The sequence below is a fragment of the Capricornis sumatraensis genome, chromosome 9 (genome assembly GCF_032405125.1).
Source record: "Capricornis sumatraensis isolate serow.1 chromosome 9, serow.2, whole genome shotgun sequence".
Classification (NCBI taxonomy): Eukaryota; Metazoa; Chordata; class Mammalia; order Artiodactyla; family Bovidae; genus Capricornis; species Capricornis sumatraensis.
This window is the reverse complement of record NC_091077.1, coordinates 107,916,676-107,930,031: the sequence shown is the minus strand read 5'-3', so window position 1 is coordinate 107,930,031 and position 13,356 is coordinate 107,916,676. Positions and strand designations below refer to the sequence as shown.

General features: G+C 44.4%; 1 protein-coding gene across 1 annotated transcript in view; it reads right to left on the bottom strand.

The window, feature by feature from the left end:
• Nucleotides 1-13,356, bottom strand: part of MAN2A1 (mannosidase alpha class 2A member 1) — a 197,526-nt gene that overhangs the window by 98,804 nt on the left and 85,366 nt on the right. The window contains exons 6-7 of the mRNA XM_068979768.1: nt 5,636-5,809; nt 2,850-3,036 (exon numbers count right to left, since the gene is read on the bottom strand). Of these exons, the coding sequence (XP_068835869.1) occupies nt 2,850-3,036; nt 5,636-5,809 (361 nt within the window). The remainder of the gene's footprint in view (nt 1-2,849; nt 3,037-5,635; nt 5,810-13,356) is intronic.

Sequence of the window (13,356 nt, the reverse complement as noted above, 5' to 3'; positions counted from 1 at the left end):
CTAATATTCCATATTTCCCAAAAACAATTTTAAATTATTACTTATAATTAAAAAGCACACATACAATGAGATTAATCACATAGGAAGATGTCTAAGACCTAAAGAAATAAGAGGAAAAATGAGTACATAAATCACAGATATAAGATGAAGGATAAATGAGCATCCAGCTAGACCCTCCAGGCAATCGGCACAGAAGTGCGTCCCAAGGCTCCTCTAGATGCGCCATGCGTGGCACGCGTACGTGTGAGACACAGAAGAGGGAAGCAGGCACAGACTCGGAGGAAGTGCCTCTTCCACACAGCACCCGTCCCGACTCCCAGGCTGCTGCTCAGCGAGTGTCAGTGCTGGGAAGCCAAGGGCCACACTGCCCAGCTGGGGGGAGTGGACGCTCGCTGCACACACGGCAAGCTCACAGCAAGCGCATCCATCAACGCCACAGGGAAAGACGCGCAGCTGCGACGGCTCTGCACTCACTCTACCCGGCAGGGCGGGCACCTGACTGGAAGGCACATCAGATCACCCGAGAGGCAAACCACCACCATATGTAAAACAGACGGCGAGTGAGCAGCGGCTGCTCAGCCGTGTCCACCTCTTTGTGACCCCCTGGACTGTAGCCCACCAGGCTCCTCTGTCCATGGCATTCTCCAGGCAAGAATATTGGAGTAGATAGCCATTCCCTTCTCCAGGGGATCTTCCTGACCTAAGGACTGAACTCCAGTCTCCTGCATTGCAGGCAGATTCTTGACCATCTGAGCCACCAGACAATCCCAAATTATATGGTACGAGAAGGCAATGGCACCCACTCCAGTACTCTTGCCTGGAAAATCCATGGACGGAGGACCCTGGTAGGCTGCAGTCCATGGGGTCGCTAAGAGTCGGACACGACTGAGCGACTTCACTTTCACTTTTCACTTTCCTGCATTGGAGAAGGAAGTGGCAACCCACTCCAGTGTTCTTGCCTGGAGAATCCCAGGGACGGGGGAGCCTGGCGGGCTGCCGTCTTTGGGGTCGCACAGAGTCGGACACAACTGAAGCGACTCAGCAGCAGCAGCAGCAGCAGCAGACCTAAAACCGATCTTGATGAAGAATGGAGCTTCTTTATCCTCAAAGTAGAGAAACCTGATAAACTACACATGCTGCGTGTATCACCTGCACATGACAGTTGGAAATCACTTTCTTTAGGTGTTAAAAAACCCAGTGCCACTAAACTGGAATGCCAATGTCTGATCTCTGAACCTCACGAGGAAGGTGCCATCTGCATGGGAAACAAGCAGCAGAACTAAGACTCCGAGGCTTGTGAGCCGAACAACAGCAGCAACGAATCCATGTGAGCATCATAGAGTCACTCATCTGCAGGTCCCTGGTGCCTGGAAGCCCCTTTCAGAATCGCTGGAACTGACTGAACACAAGGTGTGTTCTGAGGGGGGTTGGGGAGGGGGCCGGTGGTCTTTGAAGGGTTCCATGACCATCAACAGGATTGCACAGAATGGGTCTCAGGCACTCTCAGCAGCACCCGAGAAAGAAAAAGAGGGGCCTCGCACCATCTATGGGTGCGTGGGGATTCCCCGAGCTAGCCTGCAAGAAGTCTCCCGGTGCCCCTGACCACTGGACTAAGAGGAGGCGTGCAAACCCCACTTAGCGGCAAATAGCTGATCTCCCGAGAAGGCAGGCAAGGATCCCCCAACCCTGACCAACCCACCACCATCCCCTTTCCACTGCACCTTTGTGACATAATCTACTGAATTATCCTCTTATGTCTAAGTAGCCTGACCCTAACAGGCTGTTCAGGTTCTTCACCGCTCCAAGAACCGAAAAAAGAAACCAAACAGATCCCAAATCTTGGGAAACTTTTCTCCAAAACAACTGTAAAAGAAGACTTTGACATACGTAGCGGATCCATGCCTTTAAGAAGCCTCCCGGCTGAGATGCTTCTGCGTCTGCCACAGCGCGGGGCTCACGCTGCAGTATTTTCTTTACCGCCACAAGGACTCAGCCAGTGCAAGGAGACCCAGGCCATGCCTTCATCCTCACACACTCTTTTTAAAACCAGATTTTATTGAGCACAGAGCAACAATTTTACTTTATTTAAAAGCCTATATTACTTTTCTAGCAGAGTTGAGTGTCTTATATTACAACACACTGTTTTATTTTAGTGTATTACATACCATTAATGTTACAGTGAAGAAATTAAACTTTTAAAAGCACCAGAATTAGAAGTATAGGTAGCTTGGCTTAATGAGATGCTTCCATCTTTAGGACAGTTTTCTTCTAAGAAAAAACAAGTAATTCATTTCCTGATTTTTAGTTAAAAAATTTTGAGAATAAGTATTCCTAATTAAAGTTTTCAGTAAGTCAAAAACTTCAGAAAGATGCAAAGATATGTATTCATCAGAGCTGGGTAGCATTCACTATTACTGAGATTGTTATTAAGAGAACAGATAATTACGCTGTTTATGTGATCCATTTCAATGAACGTGTTTTTGCAATTGGGTTGCTTTTCTTACCAATTTATACCATAGAGACCATAAGTTTTATTATCAACAATATATGAAATCAATCAAACACAACAGGAGGCTTTTATAATAAAGGCAAAGAAGATCATAGAAAGAGTGTGTAACAGGTTATCCACCGTACACTGACCTGCTATTGTTCACTTTCCATTAAGTTGTAACACAGAAGGCAAACAGGCAAGGCTCTGGCATTTTTCAGCTGCTTTAAATCTCGTTTGAATGAATGCCTTGAGAAAGGATAGTATTGGCTACCAAAGCCCATTTATATAACTCTTCAGCAACAAGCCACTAATGCTTACTTGTTCAAGATGCTGACTTATAAAATGCATATTTCCATACCTGTTCTGGAGATTTCCAGGATATATTGTTTCTGGGGGGACTCCCCAGGGACAACCGTATCTGCCTCCAGGAAGCCGTTTAAAATCAAACTGGCAGCATATCTTAGGATCGGGTCCACAAGTGTGGGGGATGTCGTAGCTGTAGAAGGGCATCATATGGCAAAAAATGTCTGTGACAGATCCCAGATCTGCAACAAAGAGCAACACACAGACCTGAGTAGACTTACAGATTTCATCCCCAAACTTTCAGAACGCCACTGCTTTACACGTACACAGTGTAAGCTCCATCCTAAAGCAACAACCCCTCTAACTATTAATACACACACCCCAGCAGCATTCAATGGCTACCGGCCGGAAGGACGACACTTTTATCTCAGTGTCTACCTACATCTTCTGTCCAAACTTAACTGAAACAGAAAGGCCCCATCCTAAAACAGCATCCGCTGACCTGGAAGGATATAAATGAGCAGAAGTTACAATCAGCTCATCCAAAGTTACAGCCACCCCTGGCTGCCAGCGCCTGCTACATCTGCGCCTGCCTCGGGGAGCAGGGACTCTGAGAGGGACCAGTAGCTGCAGAGGCCGGGTGTGAAGACAAGAAGACAGCAAAACGGGGAACTGGGAGAATAAGGGAAGGAGAGGGAAGGGCTTGTGGAAATACCGGGGAAATACTCGTCTTGCAGTGACGAGAAATAAGTGCACTCAACAGAGTTTGTAGAGGGCCCCTTACCAATGAAGGGCCAGTCTGACTGTTGTCCTTAGAGGCAGAGGAAAAGTAAAAATAATTTTCAAACGCAAAGAGAAGAATCAAAACAAAGCCAACAAAAAAGTTACAGAAAACAAGTACTGGTTCCCGACACAGAATTGTTTTTAATTGAAACCTCAATGCCAGTATGTGTTGGCATCACTGCCCTTGAGAGGTAAGAAGCCTCCCACAAAGTAAGATTGGAGGGCTTTAATAAGAGTTAAAAATGGCTATTTTTTGTTTTTTAATTCTGACCTGTAAATACCTCTTCGTCTCTACATACAGATCTCCAATTCTCAGCAATGTATTGCTTTTGTAATACAGACAACAAGAAAAAACAAACAAGCACCATATACATTTAAAAAATTTGAAAACAACTGCTTCATTAACAACCACAACAAACAAAGAAGCTCACCTTAATTCCAAAACATCATTTTCAAGCAACATGTCCAGAGACACCGGGTAGGTCCACCATACTATTTAGCAGCTCACTTACACATCTCGGTTTAGCTGCTGCATTTGCTGGTGTTAGCCTTCTATCAAATTAAGACTATAATTTTACAGGCAACGATGTTTTCTATATTTCTTCTTAGCATAGTATTAGGTGCATAAAACTATTAATTTTATGCCAACTGCTATTTATAAGCAATTTGAATGTAAGCCATAATTTAAGTAGGGCTTCCTCAAATAAATGATCCTTTTTCTACAAAAATAAATATGCTCCTAAGCATCTGATAAAATTATATAGGATGCAAGCCCCCAGAAGCTCCTGTCTGCCCTACAGGTTCAGTTTTCCAGGATAACAAGTTATACAGTTAATTTGTTTCCTTTTGAAAAAACAACAGTGCCCATGAGAAAGATACTGTCTAAATTTACAAATGATGCTACTGAAACACTTAATGAGGGTCTAGATTACACAGAGAACAAGTATGATGTAATGCAGTAATGGCTGAACAGTCTTAATAATGAAATCCTTTTTTCAGATGAAATTTTACTGACAACTTGACACAGCTGGCCGCAGATGCTAGAGGCCAGGGGGCCTAGGCCTCGGAAGAGCACAGAGCTGGGTATAGATCGAGGCTTCATACCTGTCACCTGTTGAGTTCTGGCAAATGGCCTCCACTTTTCACATTAAAAAGGTCCTATAATAACAGACCCTAGCTTAGCAATGGCTACGCAGGCTCAGGGAGAGGGTGACTGTGAAGCACGTGGCACAGCGCACGTCTCGCAATAAGGGCTCGCTAAATGAGCATAGGCAGGCCGACCACGGCCCGGGGGCGCGGCAGGCAGAGGCCACAGCAGGCCCCCACCTCATCACCCCTCCTCCAGCACAGAGCTGGAGGCGCACATCCGCGGACGCCCCACGGTACCAAGACAGTGGGAAAACAAGCGACACGGGAGGCAGGACAGCTGTTCCAGGAGGGCAAGAGGAAGGTTTTAAAGGGCAATTCTAACTAGCTACAGAGACAGGAGAGGCAGAAGGAACACTGGCGGGATTCCCCAGGGACTCAGTGGTAAAGCGTCAGCCGGCTGCGCAGGAGACGCAGCAGAGCTCCGGGTTCCATCCCTGGGTCGGGAAGATCCTCCGGAGAAGGAAATGGCAATGCACTCCAGGACTCTTGCCTGGAAAATTCCATGGACAGAGGAATCCAAAGGGCTACAGTCCATGGAGTCGCAAAAAAGTCGGACGTGACTCAGCAACTAAATAAACATCAGTTCTAATGCAATCAACTTTGTGGTAAAATGGGTACATTTTAAAATAGAATCAAATGAAAGCATTACTTGCAAAAGACTAATTTCTTATTTTGTTTACTTCCTTTAGGCTTAGAAGAATCTACCATGTTCTACAGATAAATATTTTTACCAATGCTTAAAAGACTCCTGACACAATTATATTGAAAAAATAATTATGCATATCTTTAAGCAACCTGATTCTCAAGACTGACATGTTGAATAAAACTCATAACAGCAAGAGGTCATAACCCCTGTGAAATAATACCTAGGTCAAGTAAGAGCTTCCACTTTCATCTAACTCTACATACCCCAATTCTGTCTCCAAAAAAACTCCAGTGTTTTATGCAATGCAAAATGTTTTTTAACTGCATAATGAACTCTCTGAATAAGCATGTGAGAAAATCCAGCACGTTTTAGAAGATAAGCCATTGTTGGTGAATGTCCAAACGGGTCGACAGCCCAACCAGACCGAGGTTTCACTCCTGTTGATAAAGAGAATAAGTGTTATTTTTTTAAATGAAAAAGAAGTCACAACACATTCAGACCCACCCGAGCTCCCTGGTCTCCTGGATTCCAAGACAAAGGGCGGCCCAGAGCACCCTTAGTGAGACTCCCTGCAAGACCCCGAGAGGAGGCTCCTGCCCCGGCCGTCCGCCCAGGCAGGGTGACTCACACTGGCAGTGAGCTGGCTGGAGCTCAAGTGAGCACCTGTCATCTGACAGACGCTGGAAAGCTTCTGCAGGCAGCGGAGCCCTGATGTGGAGACACAGGACGAGGCCGCTGCCCTCCAGGAGCTAACAGTCCTGTCTTCTGCGGAGCTGCATAAGCCTGCAGCTTGCTCTCATACAACACAGAAAACGAATCCAAGTCATTTCAACTTGCACTCTCCAATCCCAGCAATAGGGATTTTAGGCTCTCTTTCATGCCGTACAACGCCAGGTCATCATATAACATGGTAGCAGAACTGGCCCAAACAACTGTGCTGTTATGTCATCATAAATCTTCAGACGTTCTGATGCTGGTACTTGCTATCGAGAAGGAATCAATAGAATTTTTCACACCTGACTCACACCAATCCTGGTAAAGGACTAAAGACACACCTCAATTTCACAGAGGATAACACATAAAAAACCAACATAATAAACACACAGGTTAGAATGAATAAAATAAGATTATTCATTGGGAAGTATGCAAATATTTTATTTATTCAGGATTCTCAAAGAAGGCTTCTATATGCTACGTATACACAGACATAAGTAATCTAACTGCACATTTTTTTCATGCAAACATCTATTTAGCACTTTCCATATACCGAAGGCTAAGAAAGGATGACACTGGCCTAGGATTACACAAATGAGTTAATCTTGATCCTGATTATAGCTGTAAAGATTATCATGCAAGGTGTTCACATAGAATAACAGAGAAGAAAACAGAGAGAACGCTGCAGAACACTGAAGGTGAAGCCAGCAAAGGAGACTGAGAGGGGAAGCTGAACGTCAGAGAACCAGCAGCACATGCCAGATCTCAAAGAAGCTGCCACACAGAGCCTGCCCGTTTCCCATATGGGATTTACCTCCAAAAAATTATAAAGAAATCGTGAACCTATTTACTATTTTGTTTTTTTTTTTTGTGGTGGCATCAGTTCAGTTCAGTTCAGTTGCTCAGTCGTGTCTGACTCTTTCCGACCCCATGAATCGCAGCACGCCAGGCCTCCCTGTCCATCACCATCTCCCGGAGTTCACTCAGACTCACATCCATCAAGTCCGTGATGCCATCCAGCCATCTCATCCTCTGTTGTCGCCTTCTCCTCCTGCCCTCAATCCCTCCCAGCATCAGAGTCTTTTCCAATGAGTCAACTCTTTGCATGAGGTGGCCAAAGTACTGGAGCTTCAGCTTTAGCATCATTCCTTCCAAAGAAGGGCTGATCCTTCCAAAATCCCAGGGCTGCTCTCCTTCAGAATGGACTGGTTGGATCTCCTTGCAGTCCAAGGGACTTTCAAGAGTCTTCTCCAACACCACAGTTCAAAAGCATCAATTCTTCAGCACTCAGCTTTCTTCACAGTCCAGCTCTCACATCCATACATGACCACAGGAAAAACCATAGCCTTGACTAGACGAACCTTAGTCGGCAAAGTAATGTCTCTGCTTTTGAATATGCTATCTAGGTTGGTCATAACTTTCCTTGCAAGGAGTAAGCGTCTTTTAATTTCCTGGCTGAAGTCACCATCTGCAGTGATTTTGGAGCCCCCCCCCCAAAAAAAAAATTAAGTCTGACACTGTTTCCATTGTTTCCCCATCTATTTCCCATGAAGTGATGGGACCGGATGCCATGATCTTCCGTTTTCTGAATGTTGAGCTTGAAGCCAATTTTTTCGCTCTCCTCTTTCACTTTCATCAAGAGGCTTTTTAGTTCCTCTTCACTTTCTGCCATAAGGGTGGTGTCATCTGCATATCTGAGGTTACTGATATTTCTCCCGGCAATCTTGACTCCAGCTTGTGTTTCTTCCAGCCCAGCGTTCCTCATGATGTACTCTGCATATAAGTTAAATAAGCAGGGTGACAATATACAGCCTTGACGCACTCCTTTTCCTATTTGGAACCTTTCTGTTGTTCTAGGTTTAGCAATTCTGAAACTTTCATGAATGCCAAGACTGAGCAAACTAGTAAGGTAAAGTAGCCAGGTTCTCTATTTTGAGAGAAAGAACTGCAAAACAGTTCCTATAAATGTGCGAATAGAATGGACCCTATGATACTGAGCTGAAATAGGAGACAGCAGTACTAACTTATGAATAAATATACAAATAAACACACAAACATACATCTATATTTAAAGAAACTACATCAATATGTGTGTGCGTCTGTATGTCTGCGTGTGTGTGTCTGTGTGTCTGCATGTGTCTGTGTCTGTGTGTCTGTGTGTGTGTGTATGTCTGTGTGTCTGTGTATGTATGTGTGTCCGTGTGTGTATATGTATGTGTCTGTGTCTGTGTGTGTGTCTATGTGTGTCTGTGTGTATATGTATGTGTGTCTGTGTGTATATGTATGTGTCTGTGTGTGTCTATGTGTGTCTGTGTCTGTGTCTGTGTGTGTGTCTGTGTGTGTCTGTGTCTGTGTGTCTGTGTGTGTGTCTGTGTCTGTGTGTGTGTCTGTGTCTGTGTGTGTCTGTGTGTGTGTGTGTGTGTGTGTGTGTGTACACACATTTCCTAGCTCTCTGCACTACAAAGGCCTAGATGCCGCGGCACTGTAGCATCAATTAGCAGAACTTTGCTCCTGGATTTTGACCTCTAAATGCTATGCTCTATAATAACCTCAGAGAAACAGCTTATTTCAGGCCTGAGACTGGGAAAGTACAAGGTAACCCTAGAACAGATCATTTGGGGCATAAAGTAAAGAAATGGCCAGAGTCATGGAAACATATAGAAATACATCAGGAGACAGCTTGAAGGGGCTTCCATTGGCCAAATGTGGGACAACTGGGGCATCAAGATAAAGAATAGTCGTACTGGACTGGAACCCACTGAATAAAATAAACCCACAAGCTCACAAATAAAGAAAGCTCTTCCTTTTAGTAAAATGCAAACAAATAATCAGGTCTTCCCTGGTGGCTCGCCAGTACAGAATCGCCTGCTAATGCAGGAGATGTGGGTTTGATCCCTGGGTCAGGAAGATCCCTTGGAGAAGGAAAAGGCACCCCAAGGCAGTATTCTCTGCTGGGCAATCCCACGGACAGAGGAGCCTGGCAGACTCCAGTCCACAGGGTCACAAAAGAGTCAGACGTAGCGACTAAACAGCAACAAAACCAACAGTTACAGAAGGGACCGTGGAAGTAGAAAGCCTTCAGCAGATTCTAAAACTAAAATACTGAAGTCTGATGAGGAATTTTACCTGTTCTCAATGTATCTCCCACAAAGCGGGGAAACGTAAAGTACAGAGAAGAAGCATAAGACATAACTGATCACGGACAGCACCTCTCACATGGAACAGGAGGCGACACGCACTTCCTGATGAGACGCACTGAGCCCACAGCAAACAACTGTGGCGACACCCCAGGAAAATAACAGGCCAGACAGGGCCACCTGAAGCTAATGATGAGGGGAAACTCAAACTGAGAGATGGCTTACAGCAGAAGTCTGACCTCAAAAATATCCAGGTTAAGAAACTGAGAGAAAGGCTGAGAGAGTGTTCCAGGTGAAGGAGACAAAAAGACATGACAACTAGATGTCATACGTGACTCTGGACTGGGAGAGAAAAAATAGCAGCTTTTATTGCAGAACATTGCTAGGACAACTGACAAGATCTGAATACACTGTGAATTAGACTGTGGTATCGTTAAAACTCCTGATTTGACAACTATCTTCTGCTTATCTAAGAAAACATCTCTGTTTCTTGGGAAATAACACAATGAAATGCTGAGAGGTAAAGGGACAAGATGTCTCCAGCTTACTCTCAAACGGTTCAAAAAAACATGCATGTGAGTCTAACTGCAGTCATATCTTGGTATCCGAGGGAGATTGGCTCCAGGACACCTGAAAAAACCAAAATCCCTGGATGCTAAGTTCCTTATCTAAAATGGTATTATATGTGCACATAACCTACACACACCCTATTGCATACAGGCATACCCCAGAGATATTGAGGGTTTACTTCCAGACCACTGCAACAAAGAGAGTATCACAGTAAAATGTTACCCAGTACATAAAAAAGTTATGTTTACATAGTCTATTAAGTGTACAAGAGAATTATGTCTAAAAAAGTGTACAGACTTCAGTTAAAAGAAACTATACGTACAGAGAAGAGAACCCTTGCACTGCTGGTGGGAATCTAAGTTGGTATAGTTACCACAGTAAACAGCACAGAAAATTCTCAAAAAATTACAGAGAACTACCATATGACCCAGCAATGCCACACCTGGGCATTAATCTAAAGAAAACAAAAACACTAATTTGAAGATACATGGACCCCCACATTCACAGCAGCATTATTTACAGTAGCCAAGATACAGAAGCAGCCCAAGTGTCCACAAGTGGATCGGTGGACACATATACATACCCACACATGCGCATATACACACAGATGTACACGCAAATGCATACATACACATGTACAACAGAACCCCATCCAGGCATATGAAAGAACACAATCATGTCAGTTTTGACAGCGTTTATCAGGCTTGAGGCAATGTGTCCTATGAAGTAAGCCAGACAGAAAGAGACAGACAAGGTGAGAGCTCACTGGCACATGTAAGCTAAAACCAAATGAACAGCAAAGCAGAAACAGAGTCACAGACACGGAGAGTGAACCGGTGGCTTCCAGAAGGGGGAGACTGGCAAGAAGAAGGAAACAGGTGAGGGAGACTAAGAGGCACAAACTCCCAGCTGCAAAATAAGTCATGCGATTCCACATTTGAAATGTATGGAAATACGGAGTCACAATGTTGTATGTCAGGAACATAAGTTGTAGATCAATTATACTTCAAAGGCAGCAAACTCAGAAGCGATCAGATCTGCGGCCACCAAGGGCGAGAGCGGGAGGAGTCGGATGCAGGCAGTCAGAAGGTGCGAGCTTCCAGTTACAAGATAAACAAGCACTAGGAATGTGATGCTGCTGGTCAGTCACGCCCGGCTCTTCGCAGCCGCAGCCCGAGGGGCCGCTGTGCTGTGCGCCAGGCGCCTCTGTCCTGCACTCTCCCGGCGTTTGCTCAAGTTCGCGCCCGAGTCAGAGATGCTGCCTGATCATCTCATCTCTGCTGCCCCTTTCCTTTTGCCTTCCGTCTTTCCCAGGATCAGGTCTTTCCCAATGAGTCGGCTTCCCTTGTGGCTCAGCTGTAAAGAACTCGCCTAGCAGTGCAAGAGATGAGGGTTCAATCCCTGGTTCAGGAAGATACCCTGGAGAAGGAAATGGCTACCCACTCCAGTATTCTTGCCTGGGAAATCCCAGGGACAGAGGAGCCTGGCGGGCTAGAGTCCATGGGATTGCAAAGAGTCAGACACGACTGACTGACTTCACTTCTTCATATACTGTCCAGAATAACAAGGGCAGAATAAGCTTACAAACAAGAGTAAAATCCAACATGAAAAGTTACAGCGATGTCTGAGATTTTATCATTACCAGTGATCTTTTCCAATCAAAATCACCTGATACACAGGATAGAGCAACCTAGCTGCAACAGATTCAAGAATCCCTGGGGTGTAATGACACAGAAAAGAGAGAATTTTTAAAACCTGATATGAAAGGAGGTGAAAGCTAGGGAGAGACTTAGAGGGAAACCCAGTATGCTGCCAGGGTTTTTCTTGGTATAAGTAAATATTTTTAAAAGGGGGTTAAGTGACAAATTTAAGGGAAAATTCAGTATGAGAAAAATCCAAAATTTAAAAAGAGGGCACATGTGTCAATAAAACTAGGAAAGATTTTGTGTTTTCATGCTAGAATAAGATTGTTAAAATATATAAAAGTAAAAGCAAGAAAAGTTACAGGAAATAATCATTAAAAAGAGTAAAACATACCACGTAAGTGATGGCAAATCTAACAGTCCTAAAATCAGACCACGAGCAACACGGATAACACAGTCAACAGACCTGGGCCATTCCAGATACACCTAACATTAGACCTTAAGAGGGGCCAGAGAACAGTCAGACAATGCAGCTTTAGGCAAAACACAACCTTAAAGCTCAAACTTAAAGTTCCAATGGTCAGTTTTCTATAACAAAACATATAAAAACAGAAATTAACAACCAAAGACTAAATAATTTTAAAGTGAAGTGAAATGAAGTCACTCAGTCGTGTCCGACTCTTTGTGACCCCATGGACTGTAGCCTACGATGCTCCTCCGTCCTCTGTCCATGGGATTCTCCAGGCAAGAGCACTGGAGGGGTTGCCATTTCCTTCTCCAGAGGCTCTTCCCAACCCAGGGATCGAACCTGGGTCTCCCGCATTGCAGGCAGATGCTTTACCATCTGAGCCACCAGGGAACTATAATTGAATAGTTATTTTAAATTATTTAAATAATTATTTATTATAACTATTATTAATATATTGTAATATATTATTATTAATATAAATAGTATATATTAATATATAATATAATAAATTAATTGTTTAATAATTATTTTAACTATTGTTTTAGATAATTTTAAAAAGTATCTCCAAATCAAATGTAAAAAGTATCCAAAACAAGCTGCTCCAAACTGTTCAGCAAACAAAACTGAGAGCAGTGCAGGTGTCCCCACTGCAGTCCTCACTACAGGCAGGGCCACAGTCAGGAAGTTCACGTCCTCGAATGTGCCCATAAACTCTGCTCCTAGGTATGCATCCAGAAAAAGGGAACTTCTGTCCTCACGGAACTTACACAAGCGTGCGCAGCAGCAGTGCCCAGAGCAGCTGAAAAGGAGAGCGATGCAAATGCCCACTCGCTGAAGGAGGAAAAACAACGGAGAAACAAACACGGTATATCCACACAACAGGACATTATCCAGTCATTAAAAAGGGACAAACCCCTGAGACACACTGTGGATAAACCAGGAAAACATTACGCCAAGTAAAAAAGCTAGTCACAAAAGCCCATGTTGTACGATGCTGTTTACGTGAAATGTCCAGAGCAGCCAAATCTGCGTGTGCGTGAGTGTTCCACTAAGGAGATGAGTGGTCCCTGCGCCTAGGGCAGAGAAGGAAGGAGCCAGAGAGGGGTGTGACTAGCAACGAACAAGAGGTTCCTTTTGGGGATGCTGATAAAGTTCTAAAGCAGGTGGTAGTTACGGCTACACAACTCTGTGACAACACCACAAACTGCTGCACACGGTGACTGAGAGGATCCCACGGTATGCAAAGCGGTAGTTACCTACAATACAGTAAGAAAAAAGTCTATGCTGAGCAAGAGAAGGCAGACCCAAAAGTGGTACCCCTAAGTCAGTGGAAGTAATCTACAGTGATAGCAACGCAGAGCACTTGGCTGCAGGGAGAAATTCAGGGGGTGGGGGAAGGAGGGAACTTTCTAGAATGATGAAAACGGGGTGACATGGGTATATACAGCTGT